Source organism: Ailuropoda melanoleuca, chromosome 10 (assembly GCF_002007445.2).
Source record: "Ailuropoda melanoleuca isolate Jingjing chromosome 10, ASM200744v2, whole genome shotgun sequence".
Lineage (NCBI taxonomy): Eukaryota > Metazoa > Chordata > Mammalia > Carnivora > Ursidae > Ailuropoda > Ailuropoda melanoleuca.
The window spans coordinates 21,044,358-21,070,784 of record NC_048227.1 but is presented as its reverse complement, the minus strand read 5'-3'; the positions used below and the strand labels follow the sequence as shown (position 1 = coordinate 21,070,784).

Here is a 26,427-nt window from a genome sequence, read left to right as displayed (position 1 = left end):
GCAGTAACAGGGCGGCAGGAGGCGCTGTGAAGTGCTGGTGGAAGGCGCCGCGCAGACCCAGAGGAAATGCAGGGTCCTGGGTGGCCTCAGGGAGGCAGCAGGCACTGCGCTGCGTCGGCGCAAGGCACAGGGCCGGACGCACCGGGGCGCAGAGCGGCCTCAGGGTGGCAGGGGGCGCTGCGGAGTCGCGGCTGGCGCATCCTGGGCCTCCTGGTGAACACACCTGGACAGGTGAGGGCGGCCCCGAGGGGGTGGGGCTCCAGGGGCGGGGCCCAGGTCCGGCCCACAAGAGCCAGAGATTGCGGCGGCTGCGGGATGCTCTCGCTGTACGCGGAGCAGAACAGATCGCAGACAGATCGCGCGCACGCGAGCCCCAGACTTCGGAACTGAGCGAGGTGAGCCTAGAGTAAGGTCGGGTGGCACGAGTCTGGGGCTTTCAGGCACCGGAGCGGCCGCGGGGCCGGGTGGCTTCTCGGACACGGTCCGTGCGGTCTGCGGTGGAGCTGGCATCAGCCCAGGGCTGCCTCCCGGTGGCTGGGATGCTGGGAGACCTTCCCAGGTCAATCCCGGTCCAGCCAGCTCTGTGGCGTCGCCCACGCCATGGCCCGGGACACGGAGTTGGGGCGATAGGCATTTCTGGGCTACTCAGGAACAAGGTCCGAGACTCCCGGGATCTGGGGCCGCGCCTTGCCTTGTCTAGCCGCCCAGCCCCCTGTTCAGCCCCCTTTCTTGGCCTTGGTTAGACTCGACCGCGATTGTTCCCTTTACCCTCTGGAATGTTTTCTCTGGGGTGACTGTGGTTGCAGAGAGAAGCAAACACTTGAATCGGGTTGGATTCTCTCCCGCGGCTTCAGCAGGCTGACTTCTGCCGCAGCACAGCGTGCGGTTGCTCTGTGCAGGGTGCACAGGGGGCGCGGAGTCGCCGGGGAGGAGCTCGGGTCCCGCGCCCAGAGCCTGAGGCTTAGGGTCCCTTCCTGGGGCCTGGAAGATATGCGAGGTCGGGAGTGAGCCAGCGGGGCGCAATAGAGAATCGCGGTCAGGAGCAGCCCTGGAATTTGAAGGAAAAAAAATCCTTTGAATCTTGCTATCTGTGTGGCTTAGGGCAAGTTACCTAATCACTCTGCACCTCAGTTTCCACACCCTGTGAAATGGGCACAGTACTAGTACTTCATACAACTGTGAGCATCAAATAGTAATGTGTGAAAAGAGCTGCATAGGTCGGCTGGAAGTACCAAGGGAACAATGAATAATAGCCTCTATTCTTGCTGTTGCTATTGTTGTCATTACTATTACTATTGGAGGAGCAGCACAGCTGGTAGTTGAGAGTGGACTCCTGAGTTCGAATCCCAGCTCAGCCACTTTCTAGTGTGACCTTGGACAAACCACTTAACTTCTCAGGGTCTCCATTTCATCTGTATAATGGGGGAATAAGGATGCCTACCTCGGAAATCTATTGTGGAAATGGACTGAGTTAATAGCTGTAAAGTACTTTAAAGAGTGAGTGGTGTCAGCTACCGGTTCTTCCAAAAGGCATCATGTTTAATCAAGCAGCACAACCTTGCTTTGCTTTGAAGTTGAAACACTGTTTGTGTGAACATTTATCTGTTTTGTGATGAGCAAGATGGGTTCCCTTCTTTCACTTGTAGCTTCACTGACCTGGGTGGCTGACCCACTGGGTTCAAGGTCAGTCCTGGAGAAGGACCTGATGCGTCAGAGCAACCCCAGGGGTTGTCTTCAGTGAGGAGAGTTAGAGACAGGAGAGCCCAGAATCTGTGATTCTAAACATTCCCAGAGAAGAAATCCTTCCTTGGGTTGCAGTTTTATTTGACAGGAAATTGGACCTGGACCCAGGTTTTCATTTTTCATTTTTTAAAAGGTTTTATTTATTTATTTGAGAGAGAGCGAGCACAAATGGGGGGAGGGACGGAGGGACAAGCAGACTCCCTGCTGAGCACGGAGCCCAAGGTGGGGCTCGATCCCAGGACCCCAAGAACATGACCTGAGCCAACGTCCGATGTTTAACCAACTGAGCCACCCAGGCGCCCCTGGACCCAGGTTTTTAAAACAAACAAACAAACAAACAAACAAACAAACAAACTTGTTAACTTTTTTGCTTTTAGATTGTAGAGAGAGAAGAGGTGGGGATGAGAAATATTTTCAATGATAAAATAATTTACATTCTTCTTGCCAAGAGGCTAACAGCGTAATTTTGAGGGCCCAGAAGGTTTTCTCCATCCCAGTAAGGTCATATGTGTCTGGGAGGGGGTGCTGTTGGTGAGAGGTGGCTGCCTCTGGACATCTCCCTTGCCCCCCTTTTCCCCCAGCACTTATTTCCTTTACATCATAAACCTGAAACCCACTAGCACCATAAACTTGAAAGCCTCCCAGCTTTGCCCCAGTTCCCAAATTTGGACAATATCCCATGGGGTCAGGGTAGAGAAAATGTAACTCCTGAAGTCCAGATTCCTGCCTGAAGAACGTGATGGGGCGAACTAAAGTCCTTGTCCCAGACATAGACCCTCTGGGGGCATGGGGACCACCCTGTATATCCTACTCCGAATTAAGGTATACCCTCCTTTGCCTCTGTCACCAGTGGTAGGCATAGGAGGAAGAGTTTCCATATACCTCCCCTCCCCCTTTACCAGTGCTCACAACTGTTGGGAGGTGGTTACATTGACTATCCAGAGTCTGGAAATTAAACAGCTCAGGATCCCCTTTTTCCCTCTTCCTTGGGGAGGGGGCAGCACCCAGCACAACACCAGGCCCCATGATATATCATGGTGGAGAAGGCTGCAAGGTTCTAATCCAGTTCCTCCCCTTGCTAGCAGTGTGGTCTTGCACAAACTACTCCATGTCTCTGGACTTCTTGAAACACAGAATATGTAGATTATATGTGTATATATAGAGAGAGAGACTATATTTTTATGAGACTAATGAGAGTTTATATAACCATGAGATGACTCTCCCTGTGTATAGACAATATATATAATATACAATACACACATATTAGTTCATTTCAAAAAAGAAAGTTGTTCCAGGTTGTAAAGTTTCTGTAACTGAAATGCATCGTGTACGTTGATGAATGTGGTAATTTGCTTTCCAACACTTTCCCCCAAACAAAGCTGTTATTGAATCAAAGCGTATTCCCCTAATTAGTGGTATCTTAGAATCAAGGAAATATGGCACAATGCCTGGCAAATATTAAGTGGCCAAGAGTTGTGGGCTATTGTTTAGAAGGTGCTCTAGAAACACCTAATGCTTGACTTTAAAGAGATGAAGTTAAACAGAAATGAAACAGAAACTCTACTTGGAGGGAAAGTCTGGAAAACACGGCTGGGAGTGGACCGAACAGGATCTAAGTTGGCTGCCGAGCAATTCTCTTAGCAGGCCGTGTCTGTCAGAAGAGACTTGCAGGGCACTTGGTCGGGGAGACACTGAGCTAGGCATGGGGAGTTTAAGCGAGATAGGAATGCTGCCCTCGAGGGGGCAGGTTGAGGGAAGTGCAAAGGGGTGGGTGGCCATGCTCTAAATAGGGCAGAGCGTGATAAAAGTGGTGTGGAGGGCTCCTGCTCCAAGCACCCAGAGGAAAGTTTCTTCAAGCCTGTCCAGTGATTCACGGGTTAAACCCCACCCAGCCCCCACGCAGGACTGGGCCTGGGGGCCACAAGAGGAGGAGGCCACCTTTTGGCAGCTACTGTGGCCAAAAAACCAAATTCCCTGGAAAAGGGGCCGGGACCTGAGAATGCAGGCTTGTCCAGACCCCAGAGGGAAAAAGGAAGGTGGCCTCTGAGGGCACATGGGCTGGTGTTTCCCAGAGTCTGGCCTCCAGGGACCGGCCAGCCTGTGGCAGGGAGGAGGGAGCTGTGAGCTCACCTGCTTGTCTTCTCCGCCCCTGCCCAGTGTCCACGTCCCAGCCTCGCCATGGCTCCTGGAGAGAAGATCAAAGCCAAAATCAAGAAGAATCTGCCGGTGAGGGGGCCCCAGGCACCTACAATCAAAGAGCTGATGCGGTGGTACTGCCTGAACACCAACACCCACGGCTGCCGCCGCATCGTTGTGTCCCGTGGCCGCCTGCGCCGCCTGCTCTGGATTCTGTTCACGCTCACCGCCGTGGCCCTGATCTTCTGGCAGTGTGCACTCCTCGTGGCCTCCTTCTACACCGTCTCTGTCTCCATCAAAGTCCACTTCCAGAAGCTGGATTTTCCTGCTGTCACCATCTGCAACATCAACCCTTATAAGTAAGAAGCAGGAGCAGGGCTACGGGGTGGGGGCCGCAGCCCCTCTCCAAGGTGCCACAGGCCAGCCCGCAGACACGCTTTTTAGAAATCTGAATTTGTTGCCAACCTTGGTAAACTCCCTCTCCCAGGTCCTAAATCTGTACCAAGTTTTCTGTCTATCAGCTGCTCCTGAGGATGGGCTAGTTCAAGATGTGCAGGAGGGGGAGGGCGTACGGGTCAGTTTCACTTGGAGGTTGGGCCTGGAATGGGCTAGCCCCCCCCCAGCCCAGGCACCTGCACGTGGGCACACCCACACCCACACCCACCCACACACACCCACACACACACACAGCCCAGCTTAGCCATTTCCCCTGAGCCCTGTAAGCTTACACCTCACTCTCCCCAAAATGTGAGTTGGAGGCTGACTCAGAAGTGACACCCAGGTGACTTCCGGAAGCATCTCAGCTGTCCCAAACCCTCATCTGAGTGAACCCTGCCCCACTAATTGAGATCACCGGGCTCTGGGCAGGATCAACCCTTGGTCCTGCTCTATTGTCTGCCACGGGGCCTGTTTTAAATGGGTCACTGGAGTCCTGCTCAGGATTATTGAAAACTGATCTGTGAGGCTGGTCAGAATCTGGCAGAATTTGTCTGAGCAGGTGTGGGTGTGGAGAGAAGGGGGAGCAGGGGAGGAAGAGTATCAAAGGAAACCAACTGGTCAAAATCAAAATCAGGTCTAAGACTCATTCTCCACCCCAGAGTCTTTTTGTCCCTCCCTCCCTCTCTTCCATCCATCGCTTATTCCATAATCAGACAAGTTGTCATGCAGTGTATGAGAGTCTGGGGCATAGAACTGAACAACCCAACAGTCTTTGTCCTAGTGGAGCTGCGTTGTGGTGGAGGAGTGAAATATTAACAAATGTTAATTCCACTAATACAATTAATAGTGAATGTGTACACACACACACACACACACAACATAAACTCATGGAATCTCTGCAGCAATCCTATTTCACAGATGAGAAAACCGAGACACCAAAAGGCTAAAATGACTTGTCCAAAGTCACAAATCCAGAACCAGGATGGGGAACTGGACCCCAGGTAGTTTGGCCCTGGAATTTATACACTCGGTCACCATTCTGTGCCACCTAGTCACAGAGCAAGGGACAGAGAGAGGAGAGAGGGGGGCAGTTAGGACGGAGGCCAGAACTACTTGCATTATGAGAACTTAGAGATGGTGTTGTGCTTCACGTGGTCACGTTTTGTATCATTCTTCCGTGTTCCTGGGGGCTGTCAAGGTGACGGTTCTACCTCTTCCCCCCCAGCACTGATTCAAGGGGAATCCGTGGGCAGGGCAAGGTGAGCTTGGTGGAGACGGAGCCTGTCCCCTGGACAGACTTCTAGTTAGCAGGTATTGTCTGCACTGTAATTGTCCTCACCAGGGCTGGTTTATGGGAGGCACCTGATAGTCACCACTCCAGAAATGCTGGTTGGGGCAAACTCACCAACACACCCCGAGAGCAAGCAGACGGTAGTGGCAGAAATGAAGCCATGAGAAGTCACGCAAGGGTCACCGTTTACTTAAGCCAACAGTCACTTTGGATGGGGCAAATCGTGGAGGCTTGGTCTCCTTGGCCAAGGAGGCAGGGGAGAAGTGGGCCCAGGGCTGACATCCACTGATGGAAAGCAGAGGGGAGAAGTGCCAGCACCCTGTCAAAGGGGCTTCCCCTTTCCCTGACTCCTCCTTCCCACCTTGGCAGGTACAGTGTGGTGCGGGACCTTCTAGCTGACTTGGAACAGGAGACCAGAGTGGCTCTGAAGACCCTGTATGGCTTTCCAGAGAATACGTCTCGAAAACGCCGAGAGGCAGAGTCCTGGAATTCGGCTTGGGAGGGCACACGGCCCAAATTCCTCAAACTGGTCCCACTGATGGCTTTCAGTCAGGATGAGACCGGCGAGGTCAGGGACTTCCTCACAGGGCGGAAGCGGAAATTCAGTGGGCGCATCATTCACAAGGCGTCGGATGCCATGGATGTGCACACATCTAAGGAGGTGGTGGGATTCCAACTGGTGAGATGCACTGCTGGGGGGCATGGGATGGGCCGGAGAGGGTGGGTCCAGGAAGGTTCCTTCTTTGCCACCGTCCCCATGGTCCTGCCCAAAGAAATACACCCAGTTAAGGGTGAATTTTCTGCAAGCAACTAAAATGGACTCAGGCAATTTTTTTTAAAAGATTTTATTTATTTATTTGACAGAGAGAGACAGCCAGTGAGAGAGGGGACACAAGCAGGGGTAGTGGGAGAGGACGAAGCAGGCTCCCAGAGGAGCAGGGAGCCTGATGCGGGGCTCGATCCGAGGACCCTGGGATCACGCCCTGAACAAAAGGCAGACGCTTAATGACTGAGCCAACCAGGCGCCCCTGACTCAGGCAATATTAAGAGGGAAAAAAAAATGTCTTACAAAGGGACCAGTAGTTCACGGAGGCCTCTCAAAAGACAGAAATTAGGGAAGATCCAGGGATCTAGGTGGCAAGAAATGGTGGAGTCATCTCACGTATGGCTGCTGGATTAAATAAACTTCAACTATCCTTAAGCTTTTTGCTAATCCATCCATAAAGACGATTCAAATCCTATCTGGGGGCTATCTGATTGGCCAAGTTTGGGTCACCTAATGGCTAACAGAGGGCGAGGCATCATGGTGGACAGTCTCATCAGACTGTATCTAACAGGGGAAAGGACACTCCACCAAAGCAAAATTAGGGTACAGACCCTCGAAGGAATAAAATAGATAATAAGTAGCAGAAATACCCGATGTTCCCTGCAGTACGTGCCTTTGTGAGGTGCTGTAGCCTGACTTTCTACCTCTCCTTCTTGGTCCCGTTTGGGGGCTCTGAAGAAACAGCCATTCACCAAAATCGAATTCCATTAGTGTCCTGGGCAAAGTCAATCAATCACCCTACATCTCCATGCCCCAGACACCTCTGTAGGATGAGACACCTCTTCTATACCTAATACCTGGCTTGCCAATTGTGAGACCTCAGAACACCAGTTACAAATCCGGGAAAAAAAATGGCCCTTTCTCTTATTCACTGAGACTTTTCAAAGTCTTCCTGGGTATTTTCATGAGATAGCCGCTCCGTAATCCTTGAGAGCAAAATCATCCCTTCAATGTCTGTCCATTTGAGAGTTTCTTTTTTTTTTTTAAGATTTTATTTATTTATTCAACAGAGATAGAGACAGCCAGAGAGAGAGGGAACACAAGCCAGGGGGAGTGGGAGAGGAAGAAGCAGGCTCATAGCGGAGGAGCCTGACGTGGCTCGATCCCACAACGCCGGGATCACGCCCTGAGCTGAAGGCAGACGCTTAACCGCTGTGCCACCCAGGCGCCCCCATTTGAGAGTTTCTAAACTCTGTGTGATGAGAACATCTGAAACATACTACAGTCTCCCTATAAGGCTCTCATTATTATACATTTTAAATGCTGGTCCTCCCAACTGCTCTCTGAGGTTGGGAAGGGTGGCATTTTAGCCAACATTTGGTAGGTGAAATAATGGAGCTGTAACACCTTGCCCAAGATCCTGCAGAGAAATCATGCTGGAGTCTGGGCAAGCATCCAGATTTCTAGACTGCTGTGTGAATAGGAAATGGCTAGAGGTGTGTGGGAAGTCAGTAGCAATAATCAACCATAGCCTGGATATCTGGAGATGCTAAATAAACTGGTTTTTCTTCTTATCCGGTAAGTAGCCGCAGGGAGTCATTCAGGGGGACTGTTCTCTCAGCCCCTTCTTGGTCCTTGAGGCTGATCTCTCTGAGCCCCTGGAAGTAAGAGGAAGCCCATCCTTGGTTCGGGTGTCCCTTCTGTTCCCCCGGAGTGTCTGGTCTAGATGCCAGTTCGTCATCCTCACTGTCCTTCTGAAGGCCGGTGCTGGTGCCAATGGCTTCAGCGTCCTGTCTCCTCTTATTCACAGTGTTCAAATGACACGTCCCACTGTGCCCTCTACACCTTCAGCTCGGGGGTCAATGCCATCCAGGAGTGGTACAAGCTGCACTACATGAACATCATGGCACAGGTCCCTCTGGAGAAGAAAATCAACATGAGCTACTCCGCGGAGGAGCTGCTGGTTACCTGCCTCTTCGACGGGGTGTCCTGCGATGCCAGGTCAGGACAGGAGTCTGCTCTCTTAGCTCTAAGCCCCTTGCCTGCACCTGCAGCTCAGCTTGGCAGCGCTTGGGAGAGAAAGGTGCTCTTCTCACTGACGCCGCCTTTTGGAAAACAGCTTACATGGGAGCTAGGCTTGAGAGTCAGTGAGGAAGATGAGACAGTGTAGAGTGTAAATATCCTTCAACTCATTAAGTTACTCATAAAAACAGAGTGGTTGGTGGTATATGTATAACCTTGGATCCCACCATCATGCACACTGATAATTCAGAACCACCAGCCTAGCACAGAGGAAGAAACGAACGAAGGAAGATAAGGTGGAAAAGAGAAAGGAAGAAAGATCTATGTACAGATGGGTGAGCTCTCAAACCTTTCTGCCTTTAAGTTAACACTCAGACCCCTGGTGGTGACTGAGCAGTGATGGGACATTCTGGAGTGTTCCTGCCTATCCAAAAGGCTTACTTCATTCTTTTTAAACACTAAGCCTTTCTATATGTAAGTAGATATATTGGTCCTGAGGAAGCTGAGTGATTGGAATCATGTCCGCTTGAGGGTTGGGTTCTAAAGTCAGTGTAAGGATGCGTGTGATGTGGTTCCTTCTCTGGAGACCATTTTCTGGTGTTGGAATGGAAAAAACGTCAAGTGTTGGCTGAGAAATTCACAAGTAGAGGAATTTGGGGGCAGGCATATGGCACAAGGAGTGCCACGTCGGGATGGAGGCAGAGATGAAAGGATTGAGAGGGGGAGCAAAGCAGAGAATAGTCCTACATCATGCATGTGTCAGCCTGGGTGAGCAGCTTTGTTTGTGGCTTTATCAGACGAAAGGCAGAGGAAGTAAGTCATATCTATTATCCATTGTCCATAAAAGAGAGTTGGCCCCCTAAGCACAGCCCATCCAGTCTTCAGCTCAGATGCATGAGGAGAGTTCCCACCAGAGCTCCTTCTGACCCGTATTCTTCCTCATAGAAACTTCACGCTTTTCCACCATCCAATGTATGGGAATTGCTACACGTTCAACAACCGAGAGAATGAGACTATCCTCAGCACGTCCATGGGGGGAAGCGAATATGGTAAGGAAATCCGCACCAACAGTGAGTATGTTGGAAGCAGGACAGTTGGGGCGCTGAGACTTCCAGAAATGCAGGGTCTCTCCATCTGGCCAGAAACCAGGGACACCATTTCCCCTTTTGCTGCAGCATTTACATCAGCATTCATACTGGCTCCTTCTTTTTCGGTGTCTGTTTTCCTTTCTGTGACGTCTCCTCTTCACTTTCGAGAGAGAGGGAGTGCAATGGTGACATCACTGGGGTTTCTTGTTCTGGAAAACCACTCTGGTTTGAGCTTGTAGCTGGAATGAGTAACACCGGGCAGGCAGCTTTCAGACGGACTTGAACCCAGATATGCGGAACAGGAGATTAGGGAGGCAAACATACCTTTATCTTGGTTGAGATAACGCATTCTGGAGCCAAAACCCGGCTCTGCTGCTCACCGTGTGACCCCGTGCAAAGTGGGAATCATAATAATATGTGTGCTCTAAGGTTACTGAGAGGACTTAGTGTATGTACAGTGTTTCAAGTAAATCCTGGCACACACTGGATTAGTCTGCTCAGCCTGCATAACAAAGTATCACAGACCGAGCAGCCGGAAAAACAGACATTTATGTTCTCTCAGTTCTTGAGGCGAGGGGCCCAGGGTCAAGATGCTGGTGAATTTGGTTTCTGGTGAGACCTTTCTTCCTGGCTTGCAGGTGGCTGCCTTCCTGCTGTGTCCTCACCTGGCCTTTCCTCTGTGACAGGCAGAGAGAGCACGCAAGCGAGACAGCAAACGCTGTTATTGCCTCCTGTTCTCATAAGGACACCAGTCCTATGGGATCAGGGCTCGCCTTATGACTTCATTTAACCTTAATTACCTCCCTAAAGGCCCTACCTCCAATACTGTCACATTACGTGGTAGGATTTCAACATACCAATTTAGAGGGAGGGGAACACAATTCAGTCCTCAGCACACATGAAACACACAATAAATGCTGGTTGTGGTTGCATTCCTACTGTTAGTAGCAATTCCACTCCTATCACCAGCACCAGTAATACTGATACGACCTCCGACCCTACTACTACCACTGCCCTGCTACTGTGACCTTTGTAGGGCAGGCAGGAACAGATGGGCCTGGCTTACCCACAAAAGGAATTTGTGCAAAGTCCTGAGCACATTGAACAAGATTTGATATACAGATATGCCCCCACAAGGAAAGGCAAGTTCTTGTCATAGAGGAAAACAGCATGTTGGACGCCTAGCCTTTGCTACTCTGTGTTCTGTATTCTCACCAAGTCTGCAAGAAACCATAAATCAGGGCACGTTCTTTGGTGGGAAGAAGTAGTCTGGGAACTGGGAGCTAAGAGTTGCAGAGTCCTGGCTTTGCTACCTATGTGCTGTGTGACCTTGAGCAAATCACTTGCCTGCTCTGGGCTTCAGTTCCTTTACTTGCAAATGGAAGAAGTCAGAATGAACTCTCAAAGTTTTCTTTTTTCCTTTTTTTTTCTTTTTTAAAAAGATTTTGTTTATTCATTTGAGAGAGAGGGAGCACAAGCAGGGGGAGTGGCAGAGGGAAAGGGAGAAGCAGGCTCCCCACTGAGCAGGGAGCCCCATTCAGGGCTCTATCCCAGGACCCCGGGATCATGACCTGAGCCAAAAGCAGTCTCTTAGCCAACTGATCCACCCAGGCGCCCCCGAACTCTCAAAGTTTTTTTCCTTCAATCCATAGAGGCCCTGCTCATTTGCTCAGCCATTCGCCAAACATTTATTGAGTACCTGCTGTATGCCAGGTCCTCTTCCAGGTGTCAGAGACCCTGCGGTAACCAGATGCCATCTCTGCTTCAAGGGAGCCTGAACTATAGTGGGGAGAGGCAGATAACAAATGAACGAACAAACATATAGACATTTTCTGCTTATAAATCCTAATGAGGGCTACGAGGAAAATCAAGTAGTGAAAGGGAAGGGGGTGCTGGGGTCAGAATGGGGGTTTTATTTCAAATAAGGAGGCATCTGTGGGAACAGTTAGTTAGGGGTGAGAAGACCCGCAGAACAGCATTCAGGGCACTAACAAGTACAAAAACACGGAGAAGGAAATGAAATCGATGTGCTCTGGAAACAGAAAGCAGTCGGTGTGTCTGGAGCTTCTTGAGGGAGCGGGCAGGGGGACGAGGACGGAAACGGAGGCAGGCTGCATCACTGCAGGTGTGACAGCCACAGTCAGGTTTACAGATTTTATTCCATGGAATTCCCATGTATCCAATGAGATGCCACTGAAGGGCTTCAGGCAAGGGAGAGAACTGCTCTGATTTCCAATTTTATTTTCAAGTTTTTATAAAGATTTATTTGTCTGAGAGAGAGAGAGAGGCAGAGAGGCAGAGGAGCCGAGGGGCAGAGGGAGAGAGAGAGTCTTAAGCAGACTCCACGCCAAGCGCAGAGCCCGACACTGGGCTCGATCTCCTGACCCTGAGATCACAACTGGAGCCAAAACCAAGAGTCGGATGCTCAACTGACTGGGCCACCCAGGTGCCCCTGACTTACAGTTTTCAAAGTCTCTCTGGCTGTTGGGCGCAGAATACCCTGCAAGGGTAGGAGCTGGCGTATGGAGAGAAGTTAGACCAGTGATCAGATATCCCATTGGTGCTTTTCTATAAGGGTTTAAGCAACCACAGCACTGCAAGTCCCTTTGGATGCTCTGTAGAACGACCATCTGAAAGGACCATGTAGGGATGGATGTCTCAGGCAGGGTTCCTTTATTGCTCAGCAGAACTGTGGCAGTGATGCTGTTTTGGGGGACACAGCAGTGAGCAATTCGGGCACCATCCCTCACCCCCTCTCCTCCATGAAGCTTCTAGTGTAGCCCTGCCCACCTTTTACTTGTTGGAAATGCCTGCGTCTTGGTTTGGAGCCTCCCAGAGCACCAGGAGAGGTAGGCTTACACCAGGGAATGTTTAACGGGCCTTTGACCACAGTAGCCTTTTCTCTTCCCAGGGCTGCAGGTCATCTTGTACATAAACGAAGAGGAGTACAACCCCTTCCTGGTGTCCTCCAGCGGGGCCAAGGTGATTGTCCATCGGCAGGATGAATACCCCTTCATCGAGGACGTGGGAACAGAGATCGAGCCTGCCATGGCCACCTCCATAGGGATGCACCTGGTAAGAGAATGTTCTGATTTCTCTAGGGGTGGCAAGGAGAACAGATTTTTTCCCCCAAGGATAACCAATAAGATGCAGCTTAGAGAAAAGTGTGTTCGTTTCCACAGGAAGCATAGTCCTGGATTTGCTAATAGTTACTGCAGTGGTCAGTCCAGCAGTTCTACTAAAGGCTCTCTTTGTATCTTCTGTATGGATGAACGAGGACACAGGATGCCATTTTGGGGAAGAACTGAAGGAACCTTGCTTGTTCTAAAGACAGACACTAGCATTTATGGAACCGGTGTGGGGAGCAAAGCGTCAGACATTAACTATATTTGTCACTAATATAAATAGAGCAGATGAACACCTTTCTTTCTGGGCCACCTAAATGTCGATGAGGCATGTAAACCACTCCTTAATGGCTAATGGGAAGTCACTGGGCCATCGGAGCTCTATTTACACAATCATACTTCCATCAATTTCACTTCATTCATCAAAAACCTCCTTCTCCCTCAACTCTTTGACCTTCTCTGATCTCACCGGGCACTCAAAACACTCATACCTGTCACCAGAAGCACATCCGGGCTGCAGACTCCAATCCCTGAGTCAACTATGCCCAGTAGAGGCAGAAGGGCAAGGCGAGGGGTGTGCCCCAGACAGTCCACTACTTATGCAATCTTCTTGTTTGCAGGACTAAGGTCTTTTTACGCCAGTTACTCTCCACCTTTCGTCTTTATTCCTTGCAAATCTGTCCTCCAGAGCAGTGGTTTTTAAACCTGACTGATCATCAGACTCAGATCCACCGAGTCAGAATCTCTGAGAGATGAGCCCAAGATCTTTGTTTTTACCAAACTCTGGTGATTATTCCAAGAGGCAGAAAACCCAGGAACCTCAGCTTTAGAAAGCTGAGTAGTTCATCATGAGAGGAGAAGCAAAGTGTGTCTTCCTAAGCGAAAGTAAGGCTAGAATGACATCAGCTTTAGTACAGCTATAAGTGATGGCCTCGTATTGGGTTATAAAGTGATATAGTGAGCATTGGGGCTTGTATATCCATCCATTACTTATCCATTCAACAAGCACTTTCTGAGTGTCTTTATGTGCTGGACACTGGGACCGTATCAGAGCATAAGACACTGTCGCTGTCCTGTTGGAGCTTAGAGTCTGGCAGAGAGGATCAATGACAAACAAAAAATTGCACAAATGATTAATTATAATCGTCATCAGTGCTACCAAGGAGAAATGCAGGATGTATGAGAACCTATCAGGGGATGGCTGACCTAGGGCTTTTTTTAATGGGGTGAAATGGGGAGTTCAAGGAGTGCTTTCCTAAGGAAGCAATATTTAAGCTGAGACAGCCGAGATGATGAACTGAGTACATGGTGACGTTCCAGAGGAAATCTGTGGCTTCCGTGCCTACATCAGATGGGCAATTCTGGACAAGAGAAACAATCAGGATGGTTGCCTGGAACCTGGGTACGCTGGGGAGGCATGTTCCAATGTGGGAAGTTTGTTTCAACTTGAGAAGTGTTGTGTACCAACTTGGACTGTGTGAATATAGATTGTTCCTCCCCCCACAAAGAATTTTGAGCCCCAAGCTATGAAACCATGGCTTGGAAAGACTTTAGGGTACCACTTAAGGATCTGGGTCATTGATTCTTCTATTCACCAGGATTGCAAAGCTCCCAAATCGGAATAGTGAACATTTTCACTCAACATTGCCCATGCAGTTTTATCTGCACCCTGAATAAGGACTTGGGATTTGCAGTACATCCTATCCTTTAAGAAATTTTTGTTATCTATCCTTCTGCCCTATCCTTCCCTTCCACCCCTCACAGTGTCTGCAGGCTTGGAGGAGGGGATCAAAAGCTTGGAGAAGTGCAAGAACTAAGGAATTTTGCCCTCTGATTTCCTTCTCTGAGCTTAGGAATACCCACCACTTTGTTAAGCACATGTTTTCTTTAACAATGGTGGGTAAACAAAGACATGGGTGGGTTTTCTGCTATACCTAATTTGAGATGTATAAAACCAAAGTGACAGAGCAGGGTCAGTCAGCTCTCTTTCTGATTTATGAGCATTTGGAACAACAAAAAGTAATCTTAGGGATTATTAAGAGGTCAACGTGGGGTTACCAAGAATAAGTCCAAACAAACTAGACTTCCTTCCTTTCTTATTTTTTTGTTTACTTATTTTTCTCGATAGGCATGTAAAGCTGGTAGACTCAGTTGGTTAAAAAATTTTCCTTCATTCAGTGAGGGATTGTGTGTCCAAAGCACCGGAAGCTCAGAGATGAACTGAATACAACAGCACACCTACCTTTAAAGATCTTATCTTTAAGACCACACAGCTTTGTGATACAGTTCCCAGCTCCATGGGAACAGAGACATTCTGTCTTGTTACCAGGCTCAGTTCTTAGAACATAGTAGATGCTCAATAAATAATGTTGGATGGATAGATGGATGTATGGATGGATGTACAGATGTTTGGGAACAACTGTTGGTGAAGGCTTCCTAGCTGATATATTCTTGAAGGGCAAGTGTCAGGCAAAGAGTTTCAGGAAGGGCTAGTCCAAACAAAGGGCAAAGCAATTACAAAGGGCTCACAGGAAGGATTTTAAGCTGAGTAGTGAAACTTTTTGAGAAATGTCTTTGGCCAAGTGTGGTCAAGATAAAGTAATTAAGATAAAGTAATCAAGATACTGGAGACAGCATACTTAAAGCAATTCCAGGAAGAAAGAATGGGGCCCTTAGCTGAGGCAATGGCTGTAGGGATGAGCGTAAGTGAACAGATTTGAGAGGTACTATTGCACGGAAGCAGCAGGGCTTGACAACCAAGGTCAGTGAGGAAAGACCTTGTTATAAGGGAAGTTAGACTGATATTTAGGTTTTGGCTTGGGCAGTGGGGTGGATGGAGGTCCCAGGCTCAGAATTAGGGAATGCAAGAAGAGGGATAAGTTTGTGGGGGAGGAAGACCACTTCAGTTCGGAACATACCCAAGTTGTTGTGCCTTTGGGGAATCATGGGGAAAATCTCCAGAGATGCTATGAACCTGGAACTCAGGAGAAAAATGGAGGTGGGGGTTGGGGTGGGCATCTAGCATAATTCTAGACTTGGAAATAAATGCCATCACCCAAGACCTGAGACAGAATGCAAATGTGTAAGGGCTGAGCAGAGAGAAAATGGAGAAATAGAGGCAGAGAATGAGAAGCAGCACCCAGAAAGAATTGGTGTCAGAGAAATCAAAGAAGAGAGCTTCAAGGAAGGTATGGACCAAAGTGCCAAATGCAGATGAGAGGTCAGTCAAGAGAAAGGGCAAAAGGTGCTCTCTGGGTTTGGCAACCAAGAGATCACCGGTGGTTTTTGGTAGAGCAGTTTTCCACAGAAGGAGTGGAATAGAAACCTAAGTACAATGAGCTGGATCATGAATGGGAGATGAGGAAGTGGTGGTGTGGAACCAGGTCTTGGAGGAAGGGGAGACTTCACTGTCATTGCAAACCCTACTGTGCATTTTTATCTTAAAACACATGCACGCCTCTTTTCACAAGCACATGCATGGCGGGGATTAAGTGCCCAGCTTTGCAATTTGGTTGTGCAATCTCAATGTCTCAGTTACCTCATCTGTGAAATGGGGATGATAATAATAATGTGACTTTATAGGGTGATGAGAATTCACTGAGTTGATTCATGTGAAGCATGTAGAACAGTGCTTCATATGTAGTAAGTATTCCAAAAATATTGGCTGTTACTGTACTTTTATTTTTAAGAAAAGAGATGTGAAGGAAAGGAAAAAATAGGTTTGAAGCTAAAAGAGAGGTTAGGAAAGTTTTTCTTGTCCTTGGTGACACTTTCCTTCTTTATGAGACGTTGATCTCTTCTATATATACATAGAAAGAGTACTAGTTATTTGCCATATGTGTTGTACATATCTTTTCCGGTTTGTGTTTTCCTTTCAGTTTTCTTTATGCTACTGTTTCACTTGCAAACACTTCAAATTTTTACAGAGTCAAAATATTTTTCTTCTTTAGTCATCATGGTTATTGAAGATTTTCCTTCCTTGAGGTCAGATATTGAGCTACCTTCAAGTTATTTTATTATTTCAATTAATACTTTAACTCACTAGAATGTTTTCTCTGCAGGATGTGAAGTAGAGATAGAATTCACTACTTCCTCTGAAGAGTCACACGAGTCCTAACTTCATATATTAAATCTTTTTCTTTTCTCCATACACAAATAAATTTTATAATATTTATAAATTTTTATTATATTATATTTATAAATATTTATAAATATTCTAGTATAATTTTATATATTACAATATAAAAACAGAACAGAAGCAAAAAGAGAGTTAAACCACCCATAATTCCATCTAGGGCATCATGCTGCCACCTGGGCTTTTTCCTGGCACAGTTTATACCTTTAAAGAGGTGAGCAGAGGGCACCTGGGTAGCCCAGTGAGTCAAGCGTCTGACTTTTGCCCAGGTCATGATCTCAGGGTTCTGGCATCAACCCTGCCTCAGGCTCCCCACTGAGCAGGGGGTCTGTTTTTCCCTCTGCGACCCCACCCCCCGCTCCCCTCCCCCCATTATGTTCTCTTTCTTTCTCTCTCAAATAAATAAATGAAATCTAAGAAGCTGAGGATTCCTGTGCAAATGCTGGCCTCCCCCAAGATTCTAAGAAGGAAGCCGATAAGATCTGGTTTGATAAAAATGGGCCCTGTTGCCCACACATATACTCGCATAGACTTAATCACGCCTACATATACCCATGCATGCATGCACACACACATGCATGCACACACCTCACACATACACATGTATGCACTGACATGCATGTGTGCTCACACATATATACACAAAACTTGCATCCATTCACATACACGTATACCCGTTCTCATTTTTGTGTCCCTAGGGGTCAGGAACAGACCAGCAGTTCTGAAAAACTGATGGTGGAAGGGAGAGAGAAAGGGAGGGAGAGAAAAAGAGAGCAAGCCAGAGAGGGAGCACTAGAGTGCCTGCCCCATCTGCCCTAACTCCCCACCCCCAACCCCCCAGCCCACCCTACCCTCATTGCTTTAGGAAGCAACCTGAATAACCCAGGGGCTCTGAGTTCAATCAGTGTTGTTATGGAGGACTGGGCCATTGAGGACTCAGAAGCATAAAAGTCAAAAGATGATTTATGGGGCGCCTGAGTAGCGCAGTTGTTAAGCGTCTGCCTTTGGCTCAGGGCGTGATCCCGGCATTCCGAGATCGAGATCGAGTCCCCTATCGGGCTTCTCCGCTGGAAGCCTGCTTCTTCCTCTCCCTCTCCCCCTGCTGTGTTCCCTCTCTTGCTGGCTGTCTCTCTGTCACATAAATAAATAAAATCTTTAAAAAAAAAAAAAAAAGATGATTTATCACCATGTGTCTTCTGGAAGTGGCCCGTGTGTTGGTCCTCAAAGTAGAAGGAGGTCCAGCCACCTTTGCCAGCTGCACAGGCTTATCCAAGTAGACAGACCCTGTCACCTAGATGCCGGGATCTTGTACTCCCCCCTGCCCAACACACCCCAAGCAGGCTGAGCCTGTAGCTGCCACACGCTGGGCTCTGTGGACAGCTCACCAGGACCCATGGGCTTGAAGGAACATCTGCCCAGGGAGCCTGCAGCCTCAGGGAAGCTTAGAGGCTGGTGTTGAGGTGAAGTGCCCTCCAGGGAACCCACTGTCAGCATCTTTGTGCCCCAGTGCCCAGCCAGCCGTGGCATGTTCTAAAGACTCTAAATCTGTTAGCCACCCAGCTATCGGAGGAATGAAGTAAGTCTGTTTATTTTGTACTGACACAGAAAGATGCTCACTCTTCACTGTCAGTGAGAAGGGGAGATTGCGGGGCAAAGGGAATGTGTGAGTACGTATTTGCCTGTCCGCTTGCCTGTCTATGTATCTGAGATCAGATCTGCTCCTCTCCTAAGAAAGACAGGAGCCCACATGGTTATTTCCCCTTTGCCTCTGTTGTTTAAATGTTTTAAAATGGGCATTGTTAATTGCCCTTGAGGTTCCTGCAAGTTAATTGAGGGTGACTAATGGTCAGCAGATGGATGACAATACAAATAGAAGGAGATTACAGCTACTTGAGATGTCTACATTTTCCACCTAGGTCAAACTCCTTGAGTCCACCCGCCCCCACTCCCCCCCCTCCATGATCTTTCTGTCTGTCTGTCCACTCTTCAACGGAAAAAAAGACTTTCTTCCCTCCCACAAATCTGCCATCAATTTCCCCTTTTCTCCCACTCTCAGAAAACAAAATAAAACAGAACAAAAACAAAAAAACAAGGAACCTGGCTATAAGCTGGTCACAGTTTATATTCAATTATCATTGCCCCTGGGAGACATTCTTCTTCTTCTTTTTTAAATTTGCTTGTCTGGATTGTTTATTTGCAGTGACAAATATTAAGCTAGAGCCACTTACTAAACCACAATAAAACATCGTTTCATAAGGTTTTTGAACTGTGGGTTACAATTCTCTCATCGCCTCTGATCAGCGTATCATTCTACTCTGTTGGGCATTCCTTGACCCTCTCTAAGAAAGTCAATTTTTCCAAGTCAGCTTCTGGGATCAGAAGACAAGAGGGTAGGAAAAGGCTCCTTCCCTGGGAGGAGAATCCCACCAAGCACACAGCCACTGCCGGTCTTTTTTCCCCACCTGCGCCCTCCCAGTGGCTTCTCCAATGACGTACTACCATTTCAAAATCCAAATCCAGATTTCTCAGCGTGGTATAGGAGGCTGCCACGATTTGGCCTTGGCCTCCTCTCTGGCTTCATCTTTCTCGTGCTGCCTTTCCAGCCAGCCTGGTCCTACCCCACGTCAGCCTTTGCTGCTGCTTCTGCCTTACCCCCTTCCTCCACTTCTTAGCAAACCCAGCTCTTTCTTGCCATTCCTTGTTGAGCCAACATGTCCCTTTCTCAAAGGCATCTTCCTCAATCACTCTTGGAAAGACTGCGCCCCTCCCCACCAAGCCCTCAGTCCCTCTTCCCAATTTCACTGATCACTAGCCATAATTATCCAATTATCTTATGCATTTATTTGCCTTTTGGCCATCTACCTAACCCCACTGGAAAGTAAGCTCCACGAGAGCAGGGAGCTTGTCTCTATTGATCATTGTTGAGTCCACAGTGCCTAGAATAGCACCAGCCACCTAGTAGGTGCTCAAGAAATATTTGTTGAATGAATGACTTAATGCTCAGCTCCCAGCGGTGGCCCCGTCTGGGTCCTGGGGCAGGGTCGGGCTGAATGGGTGCTGCTGTGATTACAGACGGAGTCCTTCAAGCTGAGCGAGCCCTACAGCCAGTGCACAGAGGACGGGAGCGACGTGCCGATCAGTAATATCTACAGCGCTGCATATTCCCTCCAGGTATGGGTGGGAGGGGGCACTCAGCCCTGGGTTGTGGCCTGGACACAGGACACAGTTATCTATAGGCTGGGGTGTGTCTGGGACCAGGAACTCTGGTGATAATTCCTGGGGTTCATCCAAAGACCTCAAGAACAAACAACACCAGCTGGTTCCAGTCTTCTTCAATCCGTCTGTAACCAGAGCTGAATTGATTGATTGAGGTTTGCATGGAACACAATGTACAGCCGAGACAGGCCAGCTTCCTAAATAGGCCTTGGCAAGTGAGGGACAGGAGAGAAGCAGTCTGGGAGAGTCGCTGGCTGAGGGGTTGGGAGCCCGGCTTCTGGGCCCCCTCATGCCCCTTGCTCACTGATGTCCTTGGGCAAGTGATGTCATCCTCAGCAATCACAGGGGGAGGTAAGGTTTGGATCAGGGGCTGCTAACTGGCAGCCCCCAGGCCCCTTGCAGGCTGCACACCTAGTTTTTTTCTGGCCTGGATGGGGTCTAAAAGTCAGGGAATTTCATAAGAAAACCCAGATTTCAAGCTTCTCTTGAAAAATAAGATCTGGCAACCGCGGGCCCAAAGCCCTGAAGTGTAAAGAGCAGGTGGAGTTGCCCTGTTCAAGGAGGCATGTGTTCTCATTCCCCAGAGTCCCCACCAGCCCCTAGTGTATTACCTCTATCACCGGCCCCCGAAAGCATTTGAGTTGGCAACCCTTGAGTGCGATCATCCATTATGCCTTCTCTTCCATTCTGGGAGACTGCAATTCCCCTCCTCCTGAGATGCTCAGAGTTCATGAAAATCATCCCAGTAGAATAAAAAAGAGCAGGTGTTTCTACACACTGCGTCGTCTAGCTTACGTCGGAGCTGAGCTGAGAGGTGGTAGGGACGCTAAGTGAAAAGAGACTGTTAGTCGAAGAATGTCTACTTATAATAGAGATACAACCGAACTGACTTCAAGACCAGAAGAAAAGAAAAGGTCATCTTCGTGGAAAGACACTCATGAATAGTATTTAGTGAGAGGCTACCATGGACACACACCTTACCTATAACAATTCATTTCCTGCTCACAACAACCTCATGAAGGAGGTCCTGGTATACTTATTTCAAACAGTGAAGAAACCAAGTGCATCAGAGAGGTTAAGGAACTTACCTGAGGTCACACAGCTGGGGCGTGGCAAACCTGGGATTTGTACTGGAGTAGCCTGCCTTCAGAGCCCTTGCCATGAGCTCGTATGCTATAAGCTTTTGTGGCTATGGTGGTAGCTGACGGTCCCCAAGGATCCAGTGTGGAGGAACTGGACCTGAGAACAGAAAAGTTGGGAACTATGTTTCTCTCTGCTTCTTGGCATCTGCTCCAATGCCCCCCCCCCGCCCCGTGTCAGCACTCTCATGGTGGAGAAAGGACCGCCCCAGATCCAGTCCCAGCTCAGCCTGTTCTCCACCTCTCAGTTAATCTGAATTCTCAATCACTTTTCTACCTCGGTGCCTTTGGCGCCAGGGCCACCCCTGGCCCAGTCCGCCGTGCCACGAGCTGCACATTTATGTGGTCCGCCAAAGCTGTGGGGAGCCAGCCCCCTGGATGCAGGCTGTGGAGGGAGGGAGCTCTCTGGCATCCACGTGCAAGGAGGTTAAGGGAACCCCTGGGTTTCGTCTTTCAGATCTGCCTTCACTCGTGCTTCCAGACAAAGATGGTGGAGAAATGTGGGTGTGCCCAGTATAACCAGCCTCTGCCTCCAGCAGCCAACTACTGCAACTATCAGCAGCACCCCAACTGGAGTGAGTGAGAACCGCCCCAGGAGTGGGGTCAGCCCAGCCCCACCACCAGCCTGTGCTAGGGCCTTTTGCAGGAGGGAGGTGTCGGTAGAGAGAGGTGAAGCAGTTTTACTCCTGTCCTCAAGCCAGGCTTGAATTCCACTCTCTGATTAAGGACCAAATGCTGAACCCCACCCTGTGCTGAGAAGCTGACCACCTCTCTCAGCTGCAGGAGGCAGGAGCCACGGGTGGTACCCTTTCACAGAACAGGTAACTGAGGCTCAGAACAGATAAGCAACTTGTCCAAGGTCGCATAGCCAGGGAGTAACAGCTAGACTCAAAGCCAGTGCTGCTGACCCCCCAACGTACGTCCTTAACCTCCACGGTATTCCGTCTCTCAACATGACAGAGCAGCGTTTGTTTCCGGAGAACCAGTGTTTGTAGAAAAGGGGAGGAGAAATCATTACAAGGAGACTCTGGGGGCCCCACGGCTGACCCCCCCCCCGAAGGGCACTGTGGCCCCAAAGCTCACGCTGCCCTCTGCCTTGTCCCCCAGTGTACTGCTATTACGAGCTGCACCAGGCCTTTGTCCGGGAGGAGCTGGGCTGCCAGGCAGTGTGCCGGGAAGCCTGCAGGTGAGTGGGCCTGGCAGGACGGAACACACAGGGCCGGGCTGGGCTGGGCCACCCGCACTCACTCTGTGCCCTTCCCCCTTTAGCTTTAAGGAGTGGACACTGACCACCAGTCTGGCACAGTGGCCATCCGTGGTTTCCGAGGTAAGTTACCTTGCCCCGTCTTTCCCCTCACATCCTCGGCCCAGAGCCTGATGTCCCGCCTGGGTCCTCTGGCCTCAGGGGGAGATGCACAGGGGAGGCCGGTTGGGGGGCAGAGGCTAACAGGGAGGCACACGGGCTGGGCCTGGGCTCTCTAGGTATCCCCAGGTCATTCCTTCTTTCTCCAACACAGAAATGGTTGCTGCCCATTCTCACATGGGACCAAGGCCAGCAAATAAAGAAAAAACTCAACAAGTAAGCAGACCCCTGCCTTGTTTCCTCTGCCTCCGCTGACCCTGGGCCTCAGCCTCCTCTCCTGCTTCCTCGCTGCCAAACCTTGTCTGTTCACTCATTTCTTTATTCAACAATTATTGATCGAGCTCGTGTCGGGAGCCAGGCCCTGCGCTAGGCCTGGGGCTCTCAAATGCTTTGACCATAACCCTCAGGATGAAAATGATTTTCCATTGAGATTATATATATATATAAATGAGATAAAAGTCTCATGTAATAGCACTTCCTTATGATGCACGAAGCACTCAGGCTGATCCCCGGACGCTGCAAGCCGGTATAGCCAAAGCAACCGTTTACATTCATTCCAATGATGATGGCATATTATGAATGATTAGTGCCCCTATCAGTTGACAAAGAGTTTGAACATCTCTGTGGCTGTAATCTGGTATTTCCTATCCTGTTTTGCTTTGTCAAAGGTACTGGTCATGGCCTAGGCCATGATTTATCCAGTTCTGAATACTGGGATCTGCCAATTATGAGCGTGTGTTCTTGAGCAAGTGACTTAACCAACCTGGGTCTTGGTTTCCACATCTGTAAAATGGGGACAAGAAAACATAGCTACCTAGGGTTGTTGTGAGCATCAAATGAGTGAGTTCACATAGGGCACTTGGAACAGTGGGTGGCAACACAGCAAGTGTCCAATAAATGCTGGCTGTTAGTATGGTCATTATCACTTCTGTATACCCAGCCTACCTCGCTCGTGTACATTACCTGCGTGTCTCCTGTACGTGTTTGAGATCGCAATCAAATAACCTCAATGTCAAGGTTTAATGAAGAACAGGGTGCTAGGGGAGTATAGCTGGGTGGACTGACTTAGTCTGGAGCGTGGGAAATGGTTTTGGAGGGAATGAATGGCCTGAACAACCAGGCCCAGGCTGGGGATGTGCTCTAGGGTACAAAAGGAGCCCCGGGGGCCAGGTTCTAGGACCCCTGGGGAGCTCCGGGCCTGGGCCATGCTGGGGGCTGGGCAGGAGGGAGACAATCACGCTGAAGGTTGGTCATCTGGTAGAATGCAAAGGCGCCCAGCTCACCTTCGCCCCGTTGGAATTTCTGCAGGACAGACTTGGCCAAACTCTTGATATTCTACAAAGACCTGAACCAGAGATCCATCATGGAGAGCCCTGCCAACAGCGTGAGTAGCTTCCTTCTGGGACCGGCCCAGGGTCTGTACATGTGCCTATCTGCCCAGCCTCAGGGAGCAAAGTCAGATGCTGGCAATCCAGTTTGAGCTGGTAGGGCCGCCATAGGCCAACCAGGCCTGGAATCAGCGTAGGCAGAGGAAGAGGGGATAGGAAGCCCTCCAAACCCATTCAGGGCCAGGACTTGCCAGGGGCTCCCTTGGCAATTGGAGGTCCCTGCGTGAGACCAACTTGGGAGGAGGGGCCTTCTTCACGGTGTGGCTTGACCTCCCTTGCAGATCGAGATGCTTCTATCCAACTTTGGTGGCCAGCTGGGCCTGTGGATGAGCTGCTCTGTCGTCTGTGTCATTGAGATCATTGAGGTCTTCTTCATCGACTTCTTCTCTATCATCGCCCGCCGCCAGTGGCAGAAGGCCAAGGAGTGGTGGGCCCGGAGGCATGCTCCCCCTGGCCCTCAGGGCCAGGACAACCCGGGCCTCGATATAGACGATGACCCGCCCACTTTCACCTCTGCGTTGCGCCTGCCTCCAGCCCCAGGGACCCAGGTGCCTGGCACACCACCTCCCAGATACAATACCTTGCGTTTGGAGAGGGCTTTCTCCAGCCAGCTCACAGACACCCAGGTACCACCTGAGTCCTGAGGCAGGGAGGTGAAGAGAGATGTAGCTAGGAACCCCAGCCATGGTCTGAGAATTTAGACCTTGTCTCCTGCACATGGAGGGGACCTTTGGCACCCCCTCTGGGCTTTTAAGAGACATTGACTAAAGGTCGGCTTTGACCAACAACATGGGACTTGGGTGTGTGCAGGGGACCCACTGGACCCTGCCCAGCCACCCTCATAGCCATCCAGGGTGAGAAAGATCCAGCCACCCAACCCCCCCCCCACATCTGCTCCAGAGAGAGATGGGGGCCGAGGAAATGGTGTCCGACCGGCCGAAGGCCAGAAGGGAAGCCTGACAGAGCTTTCACCAGATCTTGAGAGAGAGAAAGACTCCTTCAAAGCCCCAAGCTGGAAGTTTCACCCACTCCTCCAGCCTGGGCTGAGGCCCAAGGGTATGACGTGAAGGATCAAGGGCAGACAACCACTGCCTAGTGCCAAAGCCAGGAAGAAGCGCCAGCCCTGGAGCTGGGGCTGTTTGTGAATAAACTGTTCTTAGTTTTTGACTTTGGGGCAAGGTCTCTCCTCTGTGCCCTCAGGCAGGGAGCTGGCCTGAGGTCCTTGGAGCATGTAGGGGGAGAGAGTGCAATAAAGGGAGGTCTGGGGGTGTGACAGGAGGTCCTCAAGGCAGGGGTGGGGCCATGTTCTGGGCAGCTAAGCCAGTGCCCTGGGCCCCTTACCCAAGCACAGAAAGGCCCGTGAAAGGGCCTTGCTGAACACCCCTGTCCAGTGGTGGCCCAAGGCACAAAGGATCATCTGATAACTCACCTCAGCCTCTCTTCCTCCCAGGAGCACCCCTACTTCCCCCCCAGCAAGCCAACCACCGCAGACAACCGTTTTTGGACTCACACTTTGCAACATGATAATACCTAACATGTGGGAAGCGCACAGGAGGTGTTCAATGTTAGCTCAGCAATGGTGTGCTGGGTGCTGTTCTAAGCACTTACAGAGATAAGCATTGGGGACAGTAAACTGCAACCCATAGGCCAGATCCTGTTTTTGCTCATGACCTAGGAATATTTTTTTATTTCACTTTTCTCAATGATTAAAAAGATCAGAAGATAACTCTTTTGTGACTCATGGAAATTATATAAGATTGCATCTTCAGTGTCCACAAATAAAGTTTTATTGGCACACAGCCATGACCATTCATTTACGTATTATCTGCACCTGTATTTGTGCTACAACAGCCGCCATCCAAGTAACTGCAACAGAGACCCTAAGTTCGCAAAGCCTAACATATGTATTCTCTGGCCCTTTACAGAATAAAATCTTCCAATCCCTGGATTGGCACGTTAAGCGGGTCTGTTTATCCCATTGTATGGATGAAGAAACTGAGGCACAGAAAGGCTAAGTTACTCACCCCAGGTGCCACGGCTAGGAAGTTGTAGGGCTGGGATTTGAACCCAGGCAGTCTGACCCCGGAGCCTGTGTACTTTATCACTCCATCACTTCGCATTCAAGCAGTGTCTGTGCCTTTTAAAGGTGAGGCTCAGGTCAGCTCAGATGGGAAGAGGGAAGGCTCAACATTTGGTGAGAGGGCAGAAGGAAGTCCTTCACCCACGGGTGCAGAGAGGCCTGCATTTCAGGCCTGCTTCCAGCACAAGGATGCTTGCTAGTAGAGGCAGAAGTTTTGGCGAAAGAGCAGGGGCTGTGGGTCCCTCCCTGGGCCCCGGGACACCTATCTAACCTGACTCCAGGCCAATGGCTGCAACAGCCATCTCTGCCCCATGCAGTGGTTCCACTGGACCTCACTGGGTGGGGTGCTACGAGCAGGCCTGGCAGCCAGCAGGGAGGAGGTCACTGTGACCGCGGGCTGGCTGTGGTGCCCCTGAGGAGTGGGCTCAGAAGCCAGGGCTGATGCAGGCGAGCATCAGGTTACAGAGGGTGCAAGCCTGGCTCCTGTCCTCACTGGG

At 49.8% G+C, this 26,427-nt stretch overlaps 1 protein-coding gene across 1 annotated transcript; it reads left to right on the top strand.

Moving 5' to 3' along the window:
- The first annotated feature begins 309 nt into the window (after nt 1-309).
- Nucleotides 310-25,738, top strand: SCNN1G (sodium channel epithelial 1 subunit gamma). Its single transcript, XM_002927127.3, has 13 exons — nt 310-395; nt 3,901-4,238; nt 5,978-6,287; nt 8,185-8,375; nt 9,342-9,445; nt 12,396-12,559; nt 19,817-19,915; nt 21,557-21,674; nt 22,207-22,285; nt 22,369-22,426; nt 22,617-22,678; nt 23,771-23,846; nt 24,132-25,738. Exons 2-13 carry the CDS (start codon nt 3,922-3,924, stop codon nt 24,492-24,494), a joined length of 1,941 nt encoding a protein of 646 aa, XP_002927173.1. The 5' UTR covers nt 310-395; nt 3,901-3,921; the 3' UTR covers nt 24,495-25,738.
- Nucleotides 25,739-26,427: the final 689 nt, after the last annotated feature.